The sequence below is a fragment of the Schistocerca serialis genome, chromosome 4 (assembly GCF_023864345.2).
Source record: "Schistocerca serialis cubense isolate TAMUIC-IGC-003099 chromosome 4, iqSchSeri2.2, whole genome shotgun sequence".
Taxonomy (NCBI): Eukaryota; Metazoa; Arthropoda; class Insecta; order Orthoptera; family Acrididae; genus Schistocerca; species Schistocerca serialis.
Genome location: NC_064641.1, coordinates 679,692,791 through 679,712,954, shown reverse-complemented (window position 1 = coordinate 679,712,954; position 20,164 = coordinate 679,692,791). Strand labels below are relative to the sequence as shown.

General features: G+C 40.7%; 1 protein-coding gene across 6 annotated transcripts in view; it reads right to left on the bottom strand.

Annotated features, from left to right (window-relative positions):
• Positions 1-9,803: 9,803 nt before the first annotated feature.
• Positions 9,804-20,164, bottom strand: part of LOC126473165 (DNA ligase 3) — a 651,156-nt gene continuing 640,795 nt past the window's right edge. For 5 of the 6 annotated variants that reach the window (XM_050100039.1, XM_050100044.1, XM_050100040.1 and 2 more), the window contains one exon: positions 9,804-10,328. Coding sequence is in view for 1 of the 6 variants with exons in the window: in XM_050100044.1 (XP_049956001.1) it covers positions 10,227-10,328 (102 nt within the window). In the remaining 5 variants the exon portion in view is untranslated. The remainder of the gene's footprint in view (positions 10,329-20,164) is intronic. The other variant, XM_050100043.1, reaches the window with a different exon arrangement.

The window sequence follows — 20,164 nt, the reverse complement described above, 5'->3', positions numbered from 1 at the left end:
ATATGCATTTTCAATCACCACGACCGGTTTCGGCCACCAGGCCGATTTTCACGAGGTTCTTATTCTAGAATCTTTTGCGTATTGTCTGTGTATTCTCACTAGAGTCGAATACGGCCTTGGTGGCCGAAGCAGGTCATGGTGATCAAAATACGAGGGTTATTCGGAAAGTAAGGAACTATCCGTCACGAAATGGGAAATATAGTGCGTTGGGCACTGTGTGTAGTACGCTCGTCGATCACATCATGTCGCCCTTTTCAGTTCTGAGCTCACAGTGAGAACGTAAAGATGGCTAAAAAATTAGCGTCTCCTGCCAAGCATGAGGGCCTGGCAAAAGATTTCGCCTGAAGTTATGCAATCCACATAACATAACTGTCATGCGGTTCGCTCTACACAGAAATTCTTGGCCGCACTCTGCAGGGGCAATGAAGACACTCCTACAGCGTTTTCGATGGGAAACCACACAATACAGCCCGTAATCGGCTTCCTCTGAGGTTCATCTGTGCTCAAATGAACCGCTGGCTATGAAGACAATATTTTGACACAGACAATTAGCTGCAGTCCAGAGTAAGAAAATTGTCAAAAAGCCCTGGCGGCTGTCTTCTATAACGAGGGAATTGAAAAGTTGGTACAACGCTATGACAGATATCTATGTTTGAGCGGCGGCTGTGTAGAGAAGTAGCTGGAAGGTGTAGCTAGCCGTTGCAAATAAAACGGTTTTGATTTTCACTGAGGTTTCCATTTCGTGACCTATCGTTCCTTACTTTCCGAACAGCCCTCATAAAAGTGCAACTTGTGCTGTAATTTGATTTCAGTCGTGTTACTTTTAAGAATTCCATGTCTTCCACACTGATACACTAGTAAAACATTTAAGTTGAATTCATGTGCTGTATGGAAATATTGAGGTCCTTAAGTAAGTCTGCGCTGAGAAAGGAAGAACTTTTCATTCTGCCGACAAAGAAAGAGCGGGCAATGCTTGGGTAGAGCGGTTTTAAGCAAAATTTTGTTGGAGTACTCCGGAAAAGGGGGGAAGAAGCATGCTGGTACTTTTAGAAATCGGCAGTGTTCGCTGAGGGTGTTACTTTTGAACTGTTCGTTGAATACGCAGTTTGTACCTAGAATTCAAGTTTGTGATAGTTAAATGAGATTAATTAGCTGCAAATTATATAACTTTATACAGAAATAGTTAAATAGTGGATAAGTTAGCTAATCAGACAACCGGCCAAAGTGGCCGAGCGGTTCTAGACGCTACAGTCTGGAACCGCGGGACTGCTGCGGTTGCAGGTTCGAATCCTGCCTCGGGCATGGATGTGTGTGATGTCCTTAGGTTAGTTAGGTTTAAGTAGTTCTAAATTCTAGGGGACTGATGACCTCAGCAGTTAAGTCCCATAGTGCTCAGAGCCATTTGAACCATTTGAGCTAATCAGACAACGTTATTACGGTAATTTTATGGAGAACGATCATCAAAATTCGTCCAATGATTGCTAATGTTTTGTCGTTTGACGATTTATATTCCCGCACTGGTCTTAAGAGATTTGAACAAAAATGAAAACTGATATTTAGCGTAACTGTTACTTGTCAAGAAGTTCAGTAGCTTAGTTCTGCTACTTGCATTGAAGCTAAGCAACATTACAGACGTTTACAGTAGGATTAAACAACATGGTGTTAATTATTGCTTCACACGAATAACGATAGTTCCCCCTCCCCCTTCCAAATATATTGTGTTTTGCTTTATGCAGAAAATCAAGGTAAAAAACTTGAATCAGATAAAATAATTGTTATAAATAGTAGAAAGGACCTAACATAAAACTGCCATTCGTCCTGTAAAAAGCGGGACAGTCCCTGCTTTATTTTATTTTGTGCCCGCGTCCTTAGAATTTTTGCTGGGACGCGAATCGATCTCGTGTCTTCTTGACATCGACTTCCTGAATTAAAAACCTAACTATTTTTGCCTTGTCGTGACGTGGAAATGCTGGATCGGGGCTTATCTCACTTATTGTTGTCATTGTTACCAAGTTCTGTGAAAATGAAGACAGACGAAGTTTGCTTAGTCTAGTGTTGGCAGTTAATGTAGTGTGTTGTTCTCTGAGTGAGCAAAGCCGTTGTGCGTACACCCAAATGCACCATTGCTTCAAACTTAAAGGAAAAACATCCTTTCATCGAAGAGACAAAGTTTAGTTACGAAGTTCAGAGTAAAATTTGCAATACCACATTTTCGATTGCACATGATGAGAAGCAGAATATTTTCAAAATGAAAAAATCAAACAAACATAAGCCGGCTTCTGCTGCTGTTGTTGCAACAACTTCAAAATAAATTATTTCTTAACCAAAACAATGGCAGAGTTTGTTTCACACATCCTAATAAATTCTATGAAATATGCACTTAAAAATGTAAAGTATTGCCAGCATAAACATGCTTTATTAAAGGTGTACTATAAAATCAAATCCTTGATATTCAGCATTACAGAGCGTTTAGATTAATAATAGATAATAATGTTGTTGAGGGTTGGCCCGGTACTTCACCGTAATCGCTGTAAGACATTTCATTAAAGAATGAAGGCTTTCACGACCGGACGTCATGGTTCCCGGTTAGTTTTCCAGGTTGTATGTCCATGGTTCAAGAAAGTGTTCGGTTACTGACGTTTCATCCAGAGCTGCGCTGGACACAGGAGGTGCTCCCAGAAGACCCACCAGCAGCCATTTAATTAAAATGATCATGCAATGATCAAGCAATGATATTTCGTGGAAGATATACGGATTCTCCGCTGCCTAGAACCTATGATTCTGTGAGTTGACATAATTAATCATGTGAAACCAGGCTTCATCAGAGATAAAAAAACAGATCGACGTCCACGCCATTCATTGATTATCTCAGATGCTCCTCAGGCGCTGAGGAGCATCTCCTAGTTGTAATGCATCAACAGCAGACGCTCGGTAAAGATGCATGTGCAGGCCCAGGTGGAGTATTCGTCCGCATGATCGGCGTGATATGCCGGTCTCTTGCGATAGGCGTCGGGTTTATTTGCTAAAGCGTTGAAGCATTTTCTGGTGAACAGCAGACACATTTTCTGGTGTGCGGGGAACGTTTCGCAATGTTTTTTGACTTGTTCTAAACGGATCCTGTCTGACGTCATTTTCAGACTAAGCGTTTTATGGCACTCTTTGCTGGTTGTATGGCACTCTTTGCTGGCACTTTGACACCATTAAACTTCTCAGCAAACAGCTGATGACACCGCTTCCACAACTTTGTTGTCACCAATACCCGCTGCTCCACTGAGAATGCCATCGTCCCCTCTGTACTGCTCCACTGACACTGACACAACCCGCACTACTCTCTGGACCTATGTTTATCACATGGCAGGCGTACACATCACGAGGTGTGGTTTTATGCATACACTCATGTCCAATCGTATCACTCGTCCGGGCCAATTATGAAAGATCAGGTCGCTTACCGTTTCATCAACAACTCATCTTGGTAATCTCAGCAGGAGCACGGCCTGCCCTGAAATAGCGTATAATGTTGCTCAGCTGAGAAAAGTAGCTGATTACACGTGTCAATAGGGCGCATGGAACTAATTGCCTCGTCACTGCAAAGAATGCTCCTGTTATTAGGTCTAGCTGTAACTACTAATTTCAGAAAAAATCTGGAGTAAAATATTTATTCTGTGTTATCACATTGAATACACAAATTTTGCTACCAATTCCGCCCTAGAAAATAGTTCCAGAAATGAAAGTACGAAAACAATCACAGTCTACACTAGTCTTTCCACACAGAAAGGCTCAATTCTCACTAAACGTCTCGAAATTTGTGTAATTGTCATCCACGACTACTCACAACCATTTACGAGTTAATCTAAAGACGAAAGCGTGAAATCTTCTCTCAGTACCAAAGTGCTCGAAAGATATTTTTTCTAATTGACCGAGCAAAACTGTAGCCAGTCAGCGTCCTATTTCAACTCATTCCCTTGACTTCTCCCTTTTGGCCAATGCCAGTTCCAAGATCAGTTTACACAAAGAGCCAAATTAATAAATTCCAAATACAAAACAAATGAAAGCAAGCCCATCTTTACTCTTCTGAAGGAACACAACGTCACTAAAGTAAAGTACAGGCTACTTCACAGTCATCATTTCCCGCATGTGTGCGGCTCATGGGAAGGCTGTGCAATCTGATTGTCACACTCACTCACAGTTAGCTTTTAACAACACCGAAAACTCATGCTTTACACACATGCCGCATCCACGCACTCATTCACTCAGACGATACAGGAAGTGCAGATAATGTCATCCAACAAACGAAATAAAACCGGCAAACGAAATAACGTTTATTTTATATTCTTAAGCAAAATGCACGACGTTCCTCATACTTCATAAACGGTTTCAGATAACAAAAGGAAATTTCGGCAAATGATAGCACGCAAAGAGGAGAGTATACTGCCACATGATTATTTTTCAAGACGTTACGTACCATATTATTCCACTAACTACACACTTTTCGATGAAATAACGTAGGTTTTAAGGGCCATCGATAGCTGTTGAAATGAGAAACACTGTGGTTTTTGGAACACCATAAGTGAAGACATTAAACGTTTGTTTTTAACCTTAGTTCCTCATTTAATAAATCACGGTTTCCAAAGTCTCTCGCAATCTATCTGCGCATCTACTGGCTACGGTATTTTGCTTGGCTAAAAAATGGTTCAAATGGCTTTGAGCACTATGGGACTTAACTTCTGAGGTCATCAGTCCCCTAGAACATAGAACTACTTCAACCTAACTAATCTAAGGACATCGCACACATCCATGCCCGAGGCAGGATTCGAACCTGCGACCGTAGCGGTCGCGCGGTTCCAGACTGTAGCGCTTAGAACCTCTCGGGCACTCCGGCCGGTGGTATTTTGCTTGGACTCTACTCGTCTTCCGTTTCTGTTTACGTGACGACGAACGTCTTCTTCAAAAACGTGAGTGCGGCGCATCCATGGAGCATCACAGCCAACCCTCCTAGTGGCGCTCGTACCAGTCTACCAGTTTCTCGCAGCCGTCGAAGTCGGGAAAAAGTGGTATTTCAGGTCATAATTCCGACCAGGACTGTTGATGAGGTCCTTTTTCAGTTTGTCTGCCTACTGTGAAGTGCGAGATTTTTAACTGATCAAATCTTCAAACTTATTTCATATCCAAATGGTACATTTCTGGTTTCCTCACCTACAGCCTCTAGAGGCCCATAATAGGAATTGTACCTTAGAAGCGTGTAACAGGAACTGTGAAACACCCTGTATATTACTTATGTCTTTGCACTTTCCTCTTCTTTTTTTTTCTCTCTCTCTCTCTTAATACTGGTTTGGCATCTGAACTCTTTGATGTTCATACAATTGCTTCTCTTTCTCCACAGGTATCTTTTAATTTTCCTGTAGGCAGTATCTAGCTTTTCTATAGTCATGAATGCTTCTACACCCTTTTATATGTCATCTACCTTTTGCCTACTCCATTCGCAGTATTTTTATATTGTCTCCTTTCCTCAGCTAAATTCAATATATCATGTGTTCTCCAAGGATTTCTGCTAGGCCATGTCTGTTTCTCTATTTGACCTTTTGCTTCTTTCAATATTTTATCTCTCGTAGATATTCGGTTCGTCTTCTTTCGGATTTCTTTCTCCTTTTTCAGTGAATAGTTGCCTAATGCCTCCTATGAAACTCAACAAGCCTTGTTTTTTTTTTTTTTCAATTTATAAGGTACCTTCTCTATATATTACCTGTCTACAATGTCTTCAGTTTTCATCTGCAGTTCATGATCAATCAATTATAGTCAGAGTCTACATCTGCAATTGGATATGTTTTGCAGTTTACAGTCTGATTTCGAAATCTATGTCGTGCCATTACATAATCTATCTGTAGCAGTGTTAAAATTGTTGCTGTTAAAATCCTAGGAATCCATTGTACGTCAAAACGTCAGCAGGGTACATAGGAAAACGGGTGCTAGTCTCTCTCTCTCTCTCTCTCTCTCTCTCTCTCTCTCTCTCTCTGTGTGTGTATGTGTGTGTGTGTGTGTGTGTGTGTGTGTGTAGTGTCAGTATGTCACTAAGGATGGGAAAAACTGACCGTTTAAAACCGATACCGGTATTTTAGTTCGGAACAAACGGTATTTTTCGGTATGTCTTTGGTACCTGTTACAAATGTTCCTGTTGCCTTGTTTCTTGGCTTAAGGTACGCGTGTATGTGAGGTGTGCAAAACATTCTCCCACCTCGTCTATACTATATACGGTAGTTCCTCGCTGTCGTTGTCGCACATAAGTTGTATTGCAAAATGGCACCAACCTTAGTGTGGAAACATTTTTACGAAATAATGTAGCAATGAAGCAGAAAGCTTCAATTTAGACCTGAGTTTCTCCCGGCGTATGTAATGTTCAAATAAATTCCGGGGATGCAGCGGGGTGATGTCGACGACAACCGCCGTTACCCTACCATTTTTATGCCTTGAAAATGGCAGGGTGTGCTCCTATCGAAATATCGGTGGTTGTCGGCGACATAACCCCGCCGCATTACCGTAACTTATTTGAACAACGCTTCATTTGCTTCAAAAGATTAAAGACTTTGTCCGCCATTTCAGTGAAATAATAAAACAGGACGGAAATTACGGTAACGGGAATAAATCAATAACTTAAAAATTTATTAATAGTACACAATAAAAACAGAAAATAGCTGATCTGCTGTTTGTGTCTACATAATATGCCTTTTTCTGCTTGTAGCCCTTAAAAACCGGCGAATTAACATGAAAACCACAATTTTCACTCTTTAGCACTGACTAATCGTATGTCCAAATAGTGGCATTATCCTCGATTATAACATGATTTTTGAGTAGTTTCAAAAATTTGGAACCAATAGGACTACTTGCAATTTTTTGTAGTACTCGATCAATTACCACTTTTCGAGAAAAGCAGTGAACGGTGGATAGAATATGTTTTCCATTATTTGCCTCTTTATATTAATATTTTGAGTCTATGTATTTTGAAACTGAGTGTGTCACAATTTTTCATTCTTTGTTCGATTTCTACTTTTATTGCAGAAAATAACAGGAATAAAAATAACCGGAAATAAATTATTTCATAAGCCGGTTATTTCGAGAGGTTTTAACAATGAGGTTAAACTGACGTGGAAAAAGGCCGATGTAACCGAAAACCAGTTGTTTCAGCGATGATCGCCATTCCTGTATCTGACAAGAATGCCCATGATCGGTGCGCTAGGAAGCAGGGAATTGGAAACCAGCCCTTCTCATCGCCCCTTCTCACTCGGCGGCAGACTGAAGTAACTTGTCATATTTCTGTTGCACATGCATTGACACTATTTCATTGTCATTTTACAATCAATTCTTCCTTCTCTCAAAGTAGTTAACACGCATATGGATGACGCTGATGATAAGAATGCAGTTTTTGCAGTGGTTGAATGCTAGAAAGAATACGAAAGTTAAACCCCAGCATCAACTCAGATACATTCGAAATGAGGCACCAGAAAATAAACCTGCAGTGACTTTATCGGATTTGGAAAAGGAACTGGAAAAGATATGAACATAAAAAATGTGAATATGTGCATACCTATATGTGCCCAAATAACATGTTTATCGTTACTTGGAGGATCGCATAATGTGTCAGGTGGGAAACCTGGTTCGCCATTCTTGCGAAGTAAAGCCGAAGACACAAAATTATTTAAAATGTACTCAATTTTAGTTAAAGTTTCATGTTTTTGAGTACACACTTCGCTGTTATAGGTGGAAAGTTGCTGTAGCAAATGAACATGGGCCGAAGACGTATTAAATCCAAAGCCTTGGCATTATAAGCACCTCCTTTCCCACACAATGTACAAAATTTGAGATTTTTCTTGAGTTCATCCCAGACAGCGCAAAGAAAGTTAAAATTTCAGGCAAGTCTCAGATTCCAGACATCTGTCTGGTCTTGAATAGATGTTTCACGGAGTTTTTACGACGTCAAATTTATATTCTGAATACAAACTAACTGAACATAAATTTGACGAGGCAAGAGCTCCGTGAAGCTCTCACTCAAGATTGGCGATGCGAAAACATACGTTATCGTAGCTAGTAACGCTACTCATACGGTATACACAACTGACATGAGAATGTCTCATTTCAAAGTATGCATATAACGATAATTTGTTCGTACAATGACACAATAAAGCAAATTCAGTTCAAGCTTATGTTGAAAATGAAAGGACAACGTTAACCAACTTGCGACATTTTCAGTACGTGGTAAAAAAACTTGAACGTGACATTACATCATCATCATTGTCATCAACACAAGCTTTTTTTACACATATTGTCTTCTTTGTTTTTGGCCTCTTTTTTCCCTACTTGCACATATACAAGTTGTATAAGTTAATTCCCGTACGGGATTAGCCGAGCGGTCTAGGGTGCTGCAGTCGTGGACTGTGTGGCTGATCCCGGCGGAGTTTCGAGTCCTCCCTCGGGCATGGGTGTGTGTGTGTTTGTCCTTAGGATAATTTAGGTTAAGTAGTGTGTAAGCTGAGGGACTGATGACCTTAGCAGTTAAGTCCCATAGATTTCACACACATCTGAACATTTTATAAGTTAATTGCCGTCTTTAGCGACTATAATAAAAGTCTTATTAAAACACAAACACACACACACACACACACACACACACACACACACACACACACACACATACATACACACACACAGAGAGAGAGAGAGAGAGAGAGAGAGAGAGAGAGAGAGAGAGAGAGATAAATCGTGCTGTCCGTAGGGGCTTTTAAGCATCAATCCCCAACACCTGGGTATTTGGCATACTTCGACTCGTGACACCAGTTGAGACGTGTGTACAAACAGTTCACAAAGGATGAAAATTTATTTCCAGATTTCACTGAATATAATTTAGTAATGATTCAAGATATGGCGAATGTTGATTTCTGCAAGCTGTAAAAATATATACCACTCTATTTCCAACTGCAACGATTTTGTAATGTAAACTGAAGTCTGTGTATCAACGGAAGAGCTTATTCGGTGCTACTGTAGGGTGCTACTGTAGGGTGCTACTGTAGGGTGCGTGTGGTGGTATATAGGGCATAGTTACGAGCAGAAGGACGAGTAGAGTCCTCGAGATCTCCAACAGGAAGCCAGAGTGTTCTATACTGGAGAAACGCGGTGTATGATTAACTTTTAAGTAACTGACATTACATGATTTATAATAGATCTGCAGAATAAGGTGTGTAACACGAAGAATGATGATGGTGGTTTTAAGGAAACTAGACATCTACCGTCATCAGTCTTTTATTGCTCCGCCAGCACGGTACCTGCGAATCCCATCTGGCTGCGTCTAGAGTGTATATCATTTGCAAGTGTGAGATTCTTTTCTAAATGTTTGCCTAGAAGTATCTCAGGGCGGAACGTGAGAACCAACCCGGTATTTACATAGTGGGCTGAGAAAAATCAGTCGAAAAACACCAGCCCTATCATTAACCCGCGAGGCGGGTTCCATGCGCGTCAGGTTGTCCTCACGGTGTCCCGAAAAGCGGCAGGTTACCACGCATCGCTAAGTGGGTGGTGACATAGGATGAGTTCGCTAATTTTACAAGTATGCGATCTTCTTTTCCTGTGCTTGGATCAAGATTAAAGGCGTCTCTTTCAGATTCGTTATTCAGGATTGAGAGGCTCGCTATTTAAGAGGCTCGAAGTATTTAATGTTCTTTCCAAAATTTTGACGTTCTTAGACTGGGATATGTATAAAGGTTATGAACAAAAAAAACACAAAATGTGATAACATTAATTATTTTTATTTTATTTTCTTGTTGCTGACAGTTAACAAATACCATGAATTGAATATTTCACTATTCCCGACAAACAAGCAAGAAACTCCCGAATAATTAACAACAATTTCGTACACTGTTGATAAAATATTTGCATATGTTCACAGGACTAATATATACTTCTGCACTCCAAGGTACGATACAGGACAAAATCACGAAATACATGAGTTCAGCATCATACTGTCTTGTAGTTAAATATTTAATGTACTACATTTTACAAGGACTCTTCCTAACTAAGCCTTCCCCATTAGCCAGATTCCCAAAACTGTCGTGCATAATGTATTGTACGATAAGCAACTGCAAGTTTCCACACCAAGTTTTATCCTGATAATTGTAGGAGTCGCATAATGCTGGTTTTCGCCCTCGTACACTTAGGTACGAAAATGCAAAATATATCCTCTTTATTCAGGAAATTTGCCGCCGGATGTACATGGCAGAGAACTCGTTCTGATATACAGATGCGATGTCGCTATCCACTGTTGATATTCCAGAATATACGCGTTGTAACTGAAACAGAATAAAACAGCAAATTCAATCAGATAGAATTTATCTCATCATATATACATCTATTCATATCAAGACAACAAAATTAAAAAATTTATGCACGAACTTGTATTTCTTTCATATTGTAGATTAGTAATTGACAGAATTTTGGCGTTATGATACGATCTGCCCTGAGCAACATGGTATAAACTGTTTTTTCGGTGATACCTTAGAATCATAGAGGGTTTTTTCATTTTCTTATTTAGTTAATCTGACCTGATTGGCACCATCGGGCCCTCGCACAACAGACCAGGGTTTCAAACATACGGTACATTTTTTACATCATAGTTTTCTAAGAAATAACAATTTTAATGTGACAAATGGTATTAAAATGATTCGAGTATCTGAAGTGCCAACGTGAGTAAATTATGCTGACTATGAACTAACAAACTTAATACTGGTAGTACTTGTACAACGGCAACTGCTGCCACTAACAGTCGTAACAATAGTGATAACAATAATAACAATAAAAATCATAATAATAATGACAATAACAGTGACATAAATAACAATTCTTATTTATGCTTTAGTAGATACGTCATTAACTGTCTTCTGAACCTGGAGATGCTGTTCAGTTCTCTAATGTAATGGGGAAAGTTAATACAGAGTTGGCTTCTTACTACTGAGGAGGACTTCCATGAAGTGGCGGAACGATAAATTGGGACAGAAAGGATTTTGCTTCAATTGGAACGGGTGTGTCTGCCTTGCTTTCCAGATGACAACGTTAAGGTCGAGAAGAGTTATGAGGGACAGTGTTGGTTGATACGACAGTAGAGAAGACAGAGGTAATGAAAATCTCTGCATTTGTCCCCAAAGAGTCGAACATCACAGGTATCACGAACACAGGTGTTCATAACCAGTTCCATGTGAGCTTTCCTGGGAAAGATCTTGTAGGATAACATCGCTGTAATCAATAATTGGAAGTACAGGTTTTTATACAAGTTTTTTTCAGGTCAATAGGGAATAGCTCTTTATAGTTTTGTAAGGCATAGAGAGACGCTGATGTAAACTTGCACATTGTAGTTAAGTGCTCAGTCCAATTTATATTTCCACCTATTATTACATCTACACTCTTTGCTGGATGGTAGAAATTGATATTTGTCCCATTTAGCTTTAGAGATGGTAGGGATTCCCCTTTATATTCTGTCCCCATTTTGATAGTGCATACAGGTCGATATTGAGATTCTCGACAGCTGTCATATAGTTTATTTGTTTTTCACTTAGATACAACTGGTAGTCATCGGTGTACATATTGTATTTGAAGCAGGACAAAACTGATGACACATCTTTTACGTACAATGAAAAGAGTATAAGACCTAATACTGAACCCTCGGTGACACCTGATGTTACCCGCCCCCAATGTGACTTCTTTATTTTATTTATTTATTTATTTGTTTATTTATTGTTCCGTGGGACCAAATTAGGGAGAAGTCTCCATGGTCATGGAACGAGTCAATACATGAAATTATAACACGATATTTGAAACAGATAAAGTGAAATACAAAAAAACATATTCACGTGACAAGTCGTAAGTTTAAATAAAGAAAATCAGCAATGTAACACTGGAATTTGCTTAATTTTTTAGCTCTTCCAGGAGATCCTCGACAGAATAGAAGGAGTGAGCCATGAGGAAACCCTTCAGTTTAGACTTAAAAGAGATTGGGGTACTGCTAAGATTTTTGAGTTCTTGTGGTAGCTTATTGAAAATGGATGCAGCAGAATACTGCACTCCTTTCTGCACAATAGTCAAGGAAGTGCATTCCACATGCAGATTTGATTTCTGCCTAGTATTAACTGAGTGAAAGCTGCTAACTCTTGGGAATAGGCTAATACTGCTAACAACCAACGACATTAAAGAAAATATATACTGTGAGGGCAATGTCAGAATTCCCAGACTATTGAATAGGGGTCGACAAGAAGTTCTCAAACTTACACCACATATAGCTCGAACAGCCCGTTTTTGAGCCAAAAATACCCTTTTTGAATCAGAAGAATTACCCCAAAAAATAATACCATACGGCATAAGCGTATGAAAATATGCGAAGTAGACTACTTTTCGTGCTGAAGTGTCACTTATTTCAGATACTGTTCTAATGGTAAATAAAGCAGCATTTAGTTTCTGAACAAGATCCTGGACATGGGCTTTCCACAACAGCTTACTGTCTATCCGAACGCCTAGGAACTTGAATTGTTCCGTCTCGCTTATAATATGCCCATTCTGCCTGATAAAAATATCGGTTCTTGTTGAATTGTGAGTTAGAAACTGTAAAAACTTAGTCTTACTGTGATTTAGCATCAAATTATTTTCCACAAGCCACGAACTTATTTCATGAACTACATTATTTGTTACTGTTTCAGTATTACACACAAGACCCTTCACTATCAAGCTGGTGTCATCAGCAAACAGAAATATTTTTAAATCACCTGTAATACTAGAAGGCATATCATTTATATAAATAAGAAACAGCAGTGGCCCCAGCATCGACCCTTGGGGAACGCCCCACTTAACAGTGCTCCATTGGGACTGAACCATTTCTAAAACCAAACTGAACATTTGACAGCAAATTATGTGAATTTAAATGCTCCAGTAACCTTGTATATACAACCTTCTCGATAACTTTAGCAAACACCGATGGCATAGAAATAGGTCTAACATTGTCAACATTATCAATGTCTCCCTTTTTATAAAGTGGCTTCACTACCGAGTACTTTAATCAGTCAGGAAACCGATCACTCCTAAAGGAAAAGTTACAGATATGGCTAGGTACTGGGCTAACATACATAGAACAATACTTCAGTATTCTGCTAGATATCCCGTCATATCCATGAGAGTTCTTGGTCTTTAGTGATTTAATTATTAACTCAATCTCCCTCTTGTCAGTATCATGAAGGAGCATTTCAGGTAACAGTCTCGGAACCCTTTTTTCTAAGAGCGCTATATGATTCCCTGTTAGGCCTAGGTTTCTATTTAGTTCACCTGCTATATTCAGAAAGTGATTATTAAATACTGTACATATATGCGACTTATCAGTAACACGGACATTCCCCTACACACTGATTCTATATCCTCGACCTGTCTCTGCAGACCAGCCACTTCCATTACGACTGACCATATGGTTTTAATTTTATCCTGAGACTTAGCTATTCTATCTGCATACCACATACTTTTTGCCTTCCTAATAACATTTTTAAGCACCTTACAATACTGTTTGTAATGGGCTGCTGCGTTTAGGTTTTGACTGTTTCTAACGTTTTGATATAATTGCCACTTTGTTCTACAAGATATTCTTATCCCTCTAGTCAGCCACCCAGACTGCCAGTTTGTGCTAGTACCCTGTTTTGAACGTTCTAACGGAAAGCAACTTTCAAAGAGCATGAGAAAAATCTTGAGAAAAGCATTATATTTATCGTCTACTGTATCAGCGCTATAAACATCTTGCCACTCTTGTTCCTTGATAAGGTTTACAAAGGTCTCTACAGCAACTGGATCAGCTTTCCTAAACAGCTGATGACTATATTTAACACGTGTTGCAGCACAAAAATCTTTTAGAGTTAAAATTTTTGCATCATGATCTGAAAGGCCATTCACATTTTGCTAACAGAATGCCCTTCTAGTAATGAGGAATGAACAAAAATGTTGTCTATGGTTGTTCTACTGTTCCCTTGCAATCTCGTTGGAAAGAATACGGTTTGCATAAGATTATATGAATTAAAGACGTCTACCAGCATCCTCTTCCTTGCACAATCACTTATACAATTAATATTGAAGTCACCACGTATAACTAACTTTTTGTATTTCCTATAAAGTGAACCAAGAACCTCCTCTAGCTTTAGAAAAATGCTGTGAAATCGGAGTCTGGGGATCTATAAATAACAACAGTTAAAAGTTTAGCTCCGTTAAATTTAACCACAGCTGCACAACATTCAAACACCTTTTCAGTGCAGTACTTTGAAACGTCAATTGACTCAAATGGGATGCCGTTTTCCACATACATGGCTACTCCCCCACACCGCAAAGAGCTCCTCGAAAAGCTGCCAGGCAACCTATATCCTGGTAAAGGAAGCCTCTGAATTACCTCCTTATTTAAGAAGTGTTCAGATATACCAATAACTTCAGAGTCAACATCTATAAGCAAATTCACTATCTTTATCTCTAATACCTTGTATATTTTGATGAAATATACTAATTCCCTCATTACTCGGATACCTAAGCTTTGTGCCGGCCAAAGTGGCCGAGCGGTTAAAGGCGCTACAGTCTGGAACGGCACGACCGCTACGGTCGCAGGTTCGAATCCTGCCTCGGGCATGGATGTATGTGATGTCCTTAGGTTAGTTAGGTTTAAGTAGTTCTAAGTTCTAGGGGACTTATGACCACAGCAGTTGAGTCCCATAGTGCTCAGAGCCATTTGAACCTAAGCTTTGTCAAAAGTGGTTCCTTTGTTAGAGAGACTTCCCTTAAGCAGGAATACCTATCAGCTGACTTCAATCTAAAAAAGGTGCAGCTCTAACACCCACTACTGCTGGAATTTTCCCATGAGTGATTCCACCAACCCCACCTATGCTGTCACCTATAAGCTTGGCCAACCTCCCCTTCCCATACCTGTTGAGGTGCAGGCCATGTCTAGTGAAACCCGTCCTGCTGATAGACTCCACCGACACCACTGAAATGTGCCCCATGCTTTCTGTCATCAGCGCACCCCCAAGTCTCATGTTATTACGCCTGACGGCTGTATTAAGATAAGGCCGATCGTGACGCTGAAACAGTTCCACGAAATGCACATTCGTGTTGCCAGTCTGAGAGGCTATCTTTCCCAGGTCACCGTCTATGTTATACTCCCCATCCCTATCAATACTATTACCAGCCCCACCCACAATCACTACCTGATCCTCTTTAGTAAAATCCCTACATGGCCCCCCTATGTTAACAGTCACCTGAGCCAATCCTGCATTAGGCTCCACAATGCTGGTGACCTGGTACTCGCTCCCCAGCACTTCCTGCAACTGCTTGCTGGACTACACCTCTGCCATGAGAACTACCTAACAGCAGAATCTTCTTCTTCCTCTTCGACTTTGCAACTGTTCTAGCCACCGTAACTACTGAGGTCTGCTGCATACTTCCTACATCTACAGCTACTAGAGATTCCTCTCCACTAGATTCTGACAGTTGGTCATATCTATTGTAAACACCAATAGTAAAACTATCTGAAAATGTTATTCTCCTAGCAGATCTCTTGCCAACAGCCAGCTCCCATTCCCCAACCTCCTTCTCCCTCCTCATCCTATCTAGCTCCTCCTGTGCGTTTTTCAACTGCACCTGAAGGGCACAGATTTTACGCTCCTGCTCCTCTATCAACTTACTCTTGCTACATAGCCTGCAGTTCCAGGAGAGGATCTCACCAGAATGCCCCCTGGCTTCCCCACTGCATTCCCCCCAGTGAAAATACTTCGAACAAGTCTCACACCGCAATCCACTACTCACGAACCTACGGCAAAGCCCACACTTCTCACTCATGGTAAAATTTTACTTTTTCTAAGTTCCGCTACTACAATAAGAAGATGCTAAAAACCTGACTACAATAATCACAAACTTACTCTACAAGGGAAGTAACTACTATTATTAACAGTATTAATAAACAACAAATGTGAATATAACAAAAGACTAATGCAGAAAGAGAATCAAACGTCTAATGACACAGTAACGAAGCTGAAAACAGTTCCCAAAAGGTTCTTCTGAAATTATTTCACCAGAAAACACCAAGAACACCGGTTGAAGACTACTAAAGTTCCTAAACAAACCACTATACACAAACAATTAATTAGTACTTAGCTTTCGATGCGCCGCTACAGCTGCAACTGGTCAGCGCGGAATGTAAACACAGGTAAGAGGTTACGTTGCTCGATACGAAACACACACAAATATCAGGTCACAACACAAGAAAGGCAGAGGTGAATGAAGAAACCACTAACACGTCACTTATATAGTAAATGTTATCACAAAAACCGTTAAAATATGTATCTGAAACCTAAAAATATATAAAAACTTAGAGAGCGATCTCACACGCAGTCACTCGCTTATGACGTCACACCAAAGAAGGTGTCATACATGACGCATTGCTGGCTAGACGTCAGGTATGAGCGAAACCATTGCACTGAACTCGGCGAGAAATTTAGGTTTCAAAGCTCTTGGTTTTGACACTTACGCTGAACACCAACAAAAGCAAAACGAGGATAATGGTGTGTAGTCGAATTAAATCAGGTGATGCTGAGGGAATTACATTAAGAAATGAGACACTAAAAGTAGTAGATGAGTTTTGCTATTTGGGAAGCAAAACAACTGTCGACTGTCGAAGTACGGAGGATATAAAATATAGACTGGCAATGGCAAGAAAATCATTTCTGAAGAAAAGAAATTTGTTAACATCGAGAACAGATTCAAGTGTCAGGAAGCCCTTTCTGGAAGGATTTGTTTGGAGTGTGGCCATGTGTGGAATTGAAAAGAGACGGCAAACAATTTAAACAAAAAGGAGAATAGAAGCTTTTGAAATGTGATGCAACAGAAGAATGCTGAAGCCTAGATGGGAAGATCATGTAACTAATGAGGAGGTACAGAATAGAATTGGGGAGAAGAGAAATGATACAGCCTGACTAAAAGAAGGGATCAGTTGGTAGGACACATTCTGAGGCATCAGGGATAACCAATTTAGTACTGGAGGGAAGCATGGGGGTAAAAATCGTAGAGGGAGACCAAGAGATGAATACAGTAAGCAGATTCAGAAGGATGGTGGTTGCAGCAGTTACTCGGAGATGAAGAGGCTTGCACAGGATAGAGTAGCATGAAGAGCTGCATCAAAGCAGTCGTTGGACTGAAGACCACAACAAGAACAACACGCAGCTACATTAGGTGGATTTTCAATGTGAATGGCAATGTCGCCTGCAAGAAGTATAGATAATTTGCAGACGACAACTTCTCTTAGTTTTCTTTTTGTTTGGGTAACGGTTTAGTCAATACTTAAGGTCAATATTTTCTGTTCGTAGAGACTAGCTTCGGACACCACCTGTGACATAAAGTGCAGCTGCATACAGGTGTCGGAACAAATACCCGCGTGGAAGACTTCCTGTTTCGTGATCACAATAAGAGGTCTGCAAAAGGGCATTTTGCACGCTCGTACTCACTAGAGCGCACTGCGCTAGGGGATGGTGTGCCCCAGCTATTCCAGATTGATTTTTTTTTTTCGCAGTTGTTGGAGAACTTTTGCGGAAATGGAAAGTCTAGGGAAAATTTGGGAAAGAAATTTCGATTCCGGGGAATTGGGAAGTATTTTATCAGCCTAGCCTTACCACTAATGTCATCTCTGACGTTTTAGTTCAAACACACATATTTAATTTCTAGATATTCAGTCGATATCACTCCCTCTCTTCAAATCAAACGATACAGCATTCCTTTTGTGGGAGATGTTAGGCTCTCCGCGATAGTAACGCTCCGTGACATCACTATGATGTGTACATGCTATGTTTCGACCGTTTGGGATGTCTATTGACTTTGTGGTCGTATCGAGTTCTGAGAAGACGCCATATGGTATTTCGTCGTTTTAGTCTAGGCCTGCCTTTGAAAGGTTTTATATTACAGCGTATGTCCTATGAGTATATGCTCTTTCAAACACTGAGGTTCTCTCGAAAACACTTCGGAATTGGTACAGTTTGTTGAAATTATATGTTAGGTAATGAGAGATGGGCCATTATGAGCAGTCACGAGGTGTAAGCAAAATACACATTTTCATGAGTTCACGGTAGCGTAGTGGAGCCAACCGCCTTACCGCAGTGGTAAACCGGTTCCCGTCAGGCCACCGAAGTTAGGCGCTGACGGGTTAGCTATCACTTGGGTGGATCGCCGTTAGGATCTGCCGAGCGCTGTTGGCGACTAGAATGCACCCAGACCTTCGGAGGCCAATTGAGGAGCTACTTCATTGAGAAGTAGTGGCTCTGGTCACGAAAACTGACAGCAGCCGGGAGAGCAGCATATTGACCACATGCCCCTCCATATCCGCATCCAGTGATACGTATCGGCTGAGGATGACTCGGGGGCCGGTCGTTACCGTTGGGCCTTCCGAGGCATGTTCGGAGGAGCAGTAGTGTAGTGAATAGAGGTGTTGAGTTGTGAAGTGAGATATAGGTGGTGAGCCAGTGAAACATCTACATCTACATCCATACTCCGAAAACCACCTGACGGTGTGTGGCGGAGGGTACTTTGAGTACCTCTAACGGTTCCCCCTTCTAATCCAGTCTCGTATTGTTCGTGGAAAGAAAGATTGTCAGTATGCCTCCGTGTGGGCTATAATCTCTCTGATTTTATCCTCATGGTCTCTTTGCGAGATATACGTAGGAGGAAGCAATATACTGCTTGACTCCTCGGTGAAGGTATGTTCTCGAAACTCCAACAAAAGCCCGTACTGAGCTACTGAGCGTCTCTCCTCCAGAGTCTTCCACTGGAGTTTATCTATCATCTCCGTAACGCTTTCGCGATTACTAAATGATCTTGTAACGAAGAGCGCTGCTCTCCGTTGGATCTTCTCTATCTCTTCTGTCAACCCTATCTGGTACGGATCCTACACTGGTGAGCAATTTTCAAGCAGTGGGCGAACAAGTGTACTGTAACCTACTTCCTTTGTTTTCGGATTGCATTTCCTTAGGATTCTCCCAATGAATCTCAGTCCGGCATTTGCTTTACCGACGATCAACTTTATATGAACATTCCATTTTAAAATCACTCCTAATGCGTACTCCCAGATAATTTATGGAATTAACTGCTTCCAGTTGCTGACCTGCTATATTGTAGCTAAATGATAAGGGATCTTTCTTTCTATGTATTCGCAGCACATTACACTTGTCTACATTGAGATTCAATTGCCATTCCCTGCACCATGCGTCAATTCGCTGCAGATCCTCTTGTATTTCAGTACAATTTTCCATTGTTACAACCTCTCGATATACCAAAGCATCATCCGCAAAAAGCCTCAGTGAACTTCCGATGTTATCAACAAGATCATTTATGTGTATTGTGAACAGCAACGGTCCTACGACACTCCCCTGCGGCACACCTGAAATCACTCTTACTTCGGAAGACTTCTCTCCATTGAGAATGAGATGCTGTGTTATGTTATCTAGGAACTCTTCAATCCAATCACACAAATGGTCTGATAGTCCATAGCTCTTACTTTGTTCATTAAACGACTGTGGAGAACTGTATCGAACGCCTTGCGGAAGTCAAAAAACACGGCATGTCTATGGCCCTCTGAGTCTCGTGGACGAATAGAACAATGAAGAAAGCAAATGGGGCGCCCGTCCAGCATGTTTTTTTTTAAATTTATTTATAATGAGGCTATTGTTTCTAATTACAAATTGAAACTTTTTGTTTATGTAAATTTTGTGATAAGTACGACAATTTTACAGCTCTGAACACATAATTCCATCTTCAAGACGCCAACACCAACTAATAATAGTTTAAAGGAATAGGTAGGTTAAGGTATTTGGGGAAAAGTTGCTGAAATAGTATCATTTTGGGGAACCTTTTTGTGTGCTACGGGGAATTTCAAAAACTCGGTCAGAAAACGCTGGCGTGCACGAGTGTGAATGCTCGGTGGGTCAGGCTGTGGTCGACCGAGGCGCCGCGCCATGAGAGACCAGGGACCGCCCGGCCTGTCGCGCTACTTCAGTGACACCGTGTGTGTCTGTCTGCGGACTGGCGTCGCTTCCGTCATACTCGCTCCAGCTGATGGAACTACACACACTTCAGTTTATCCTGT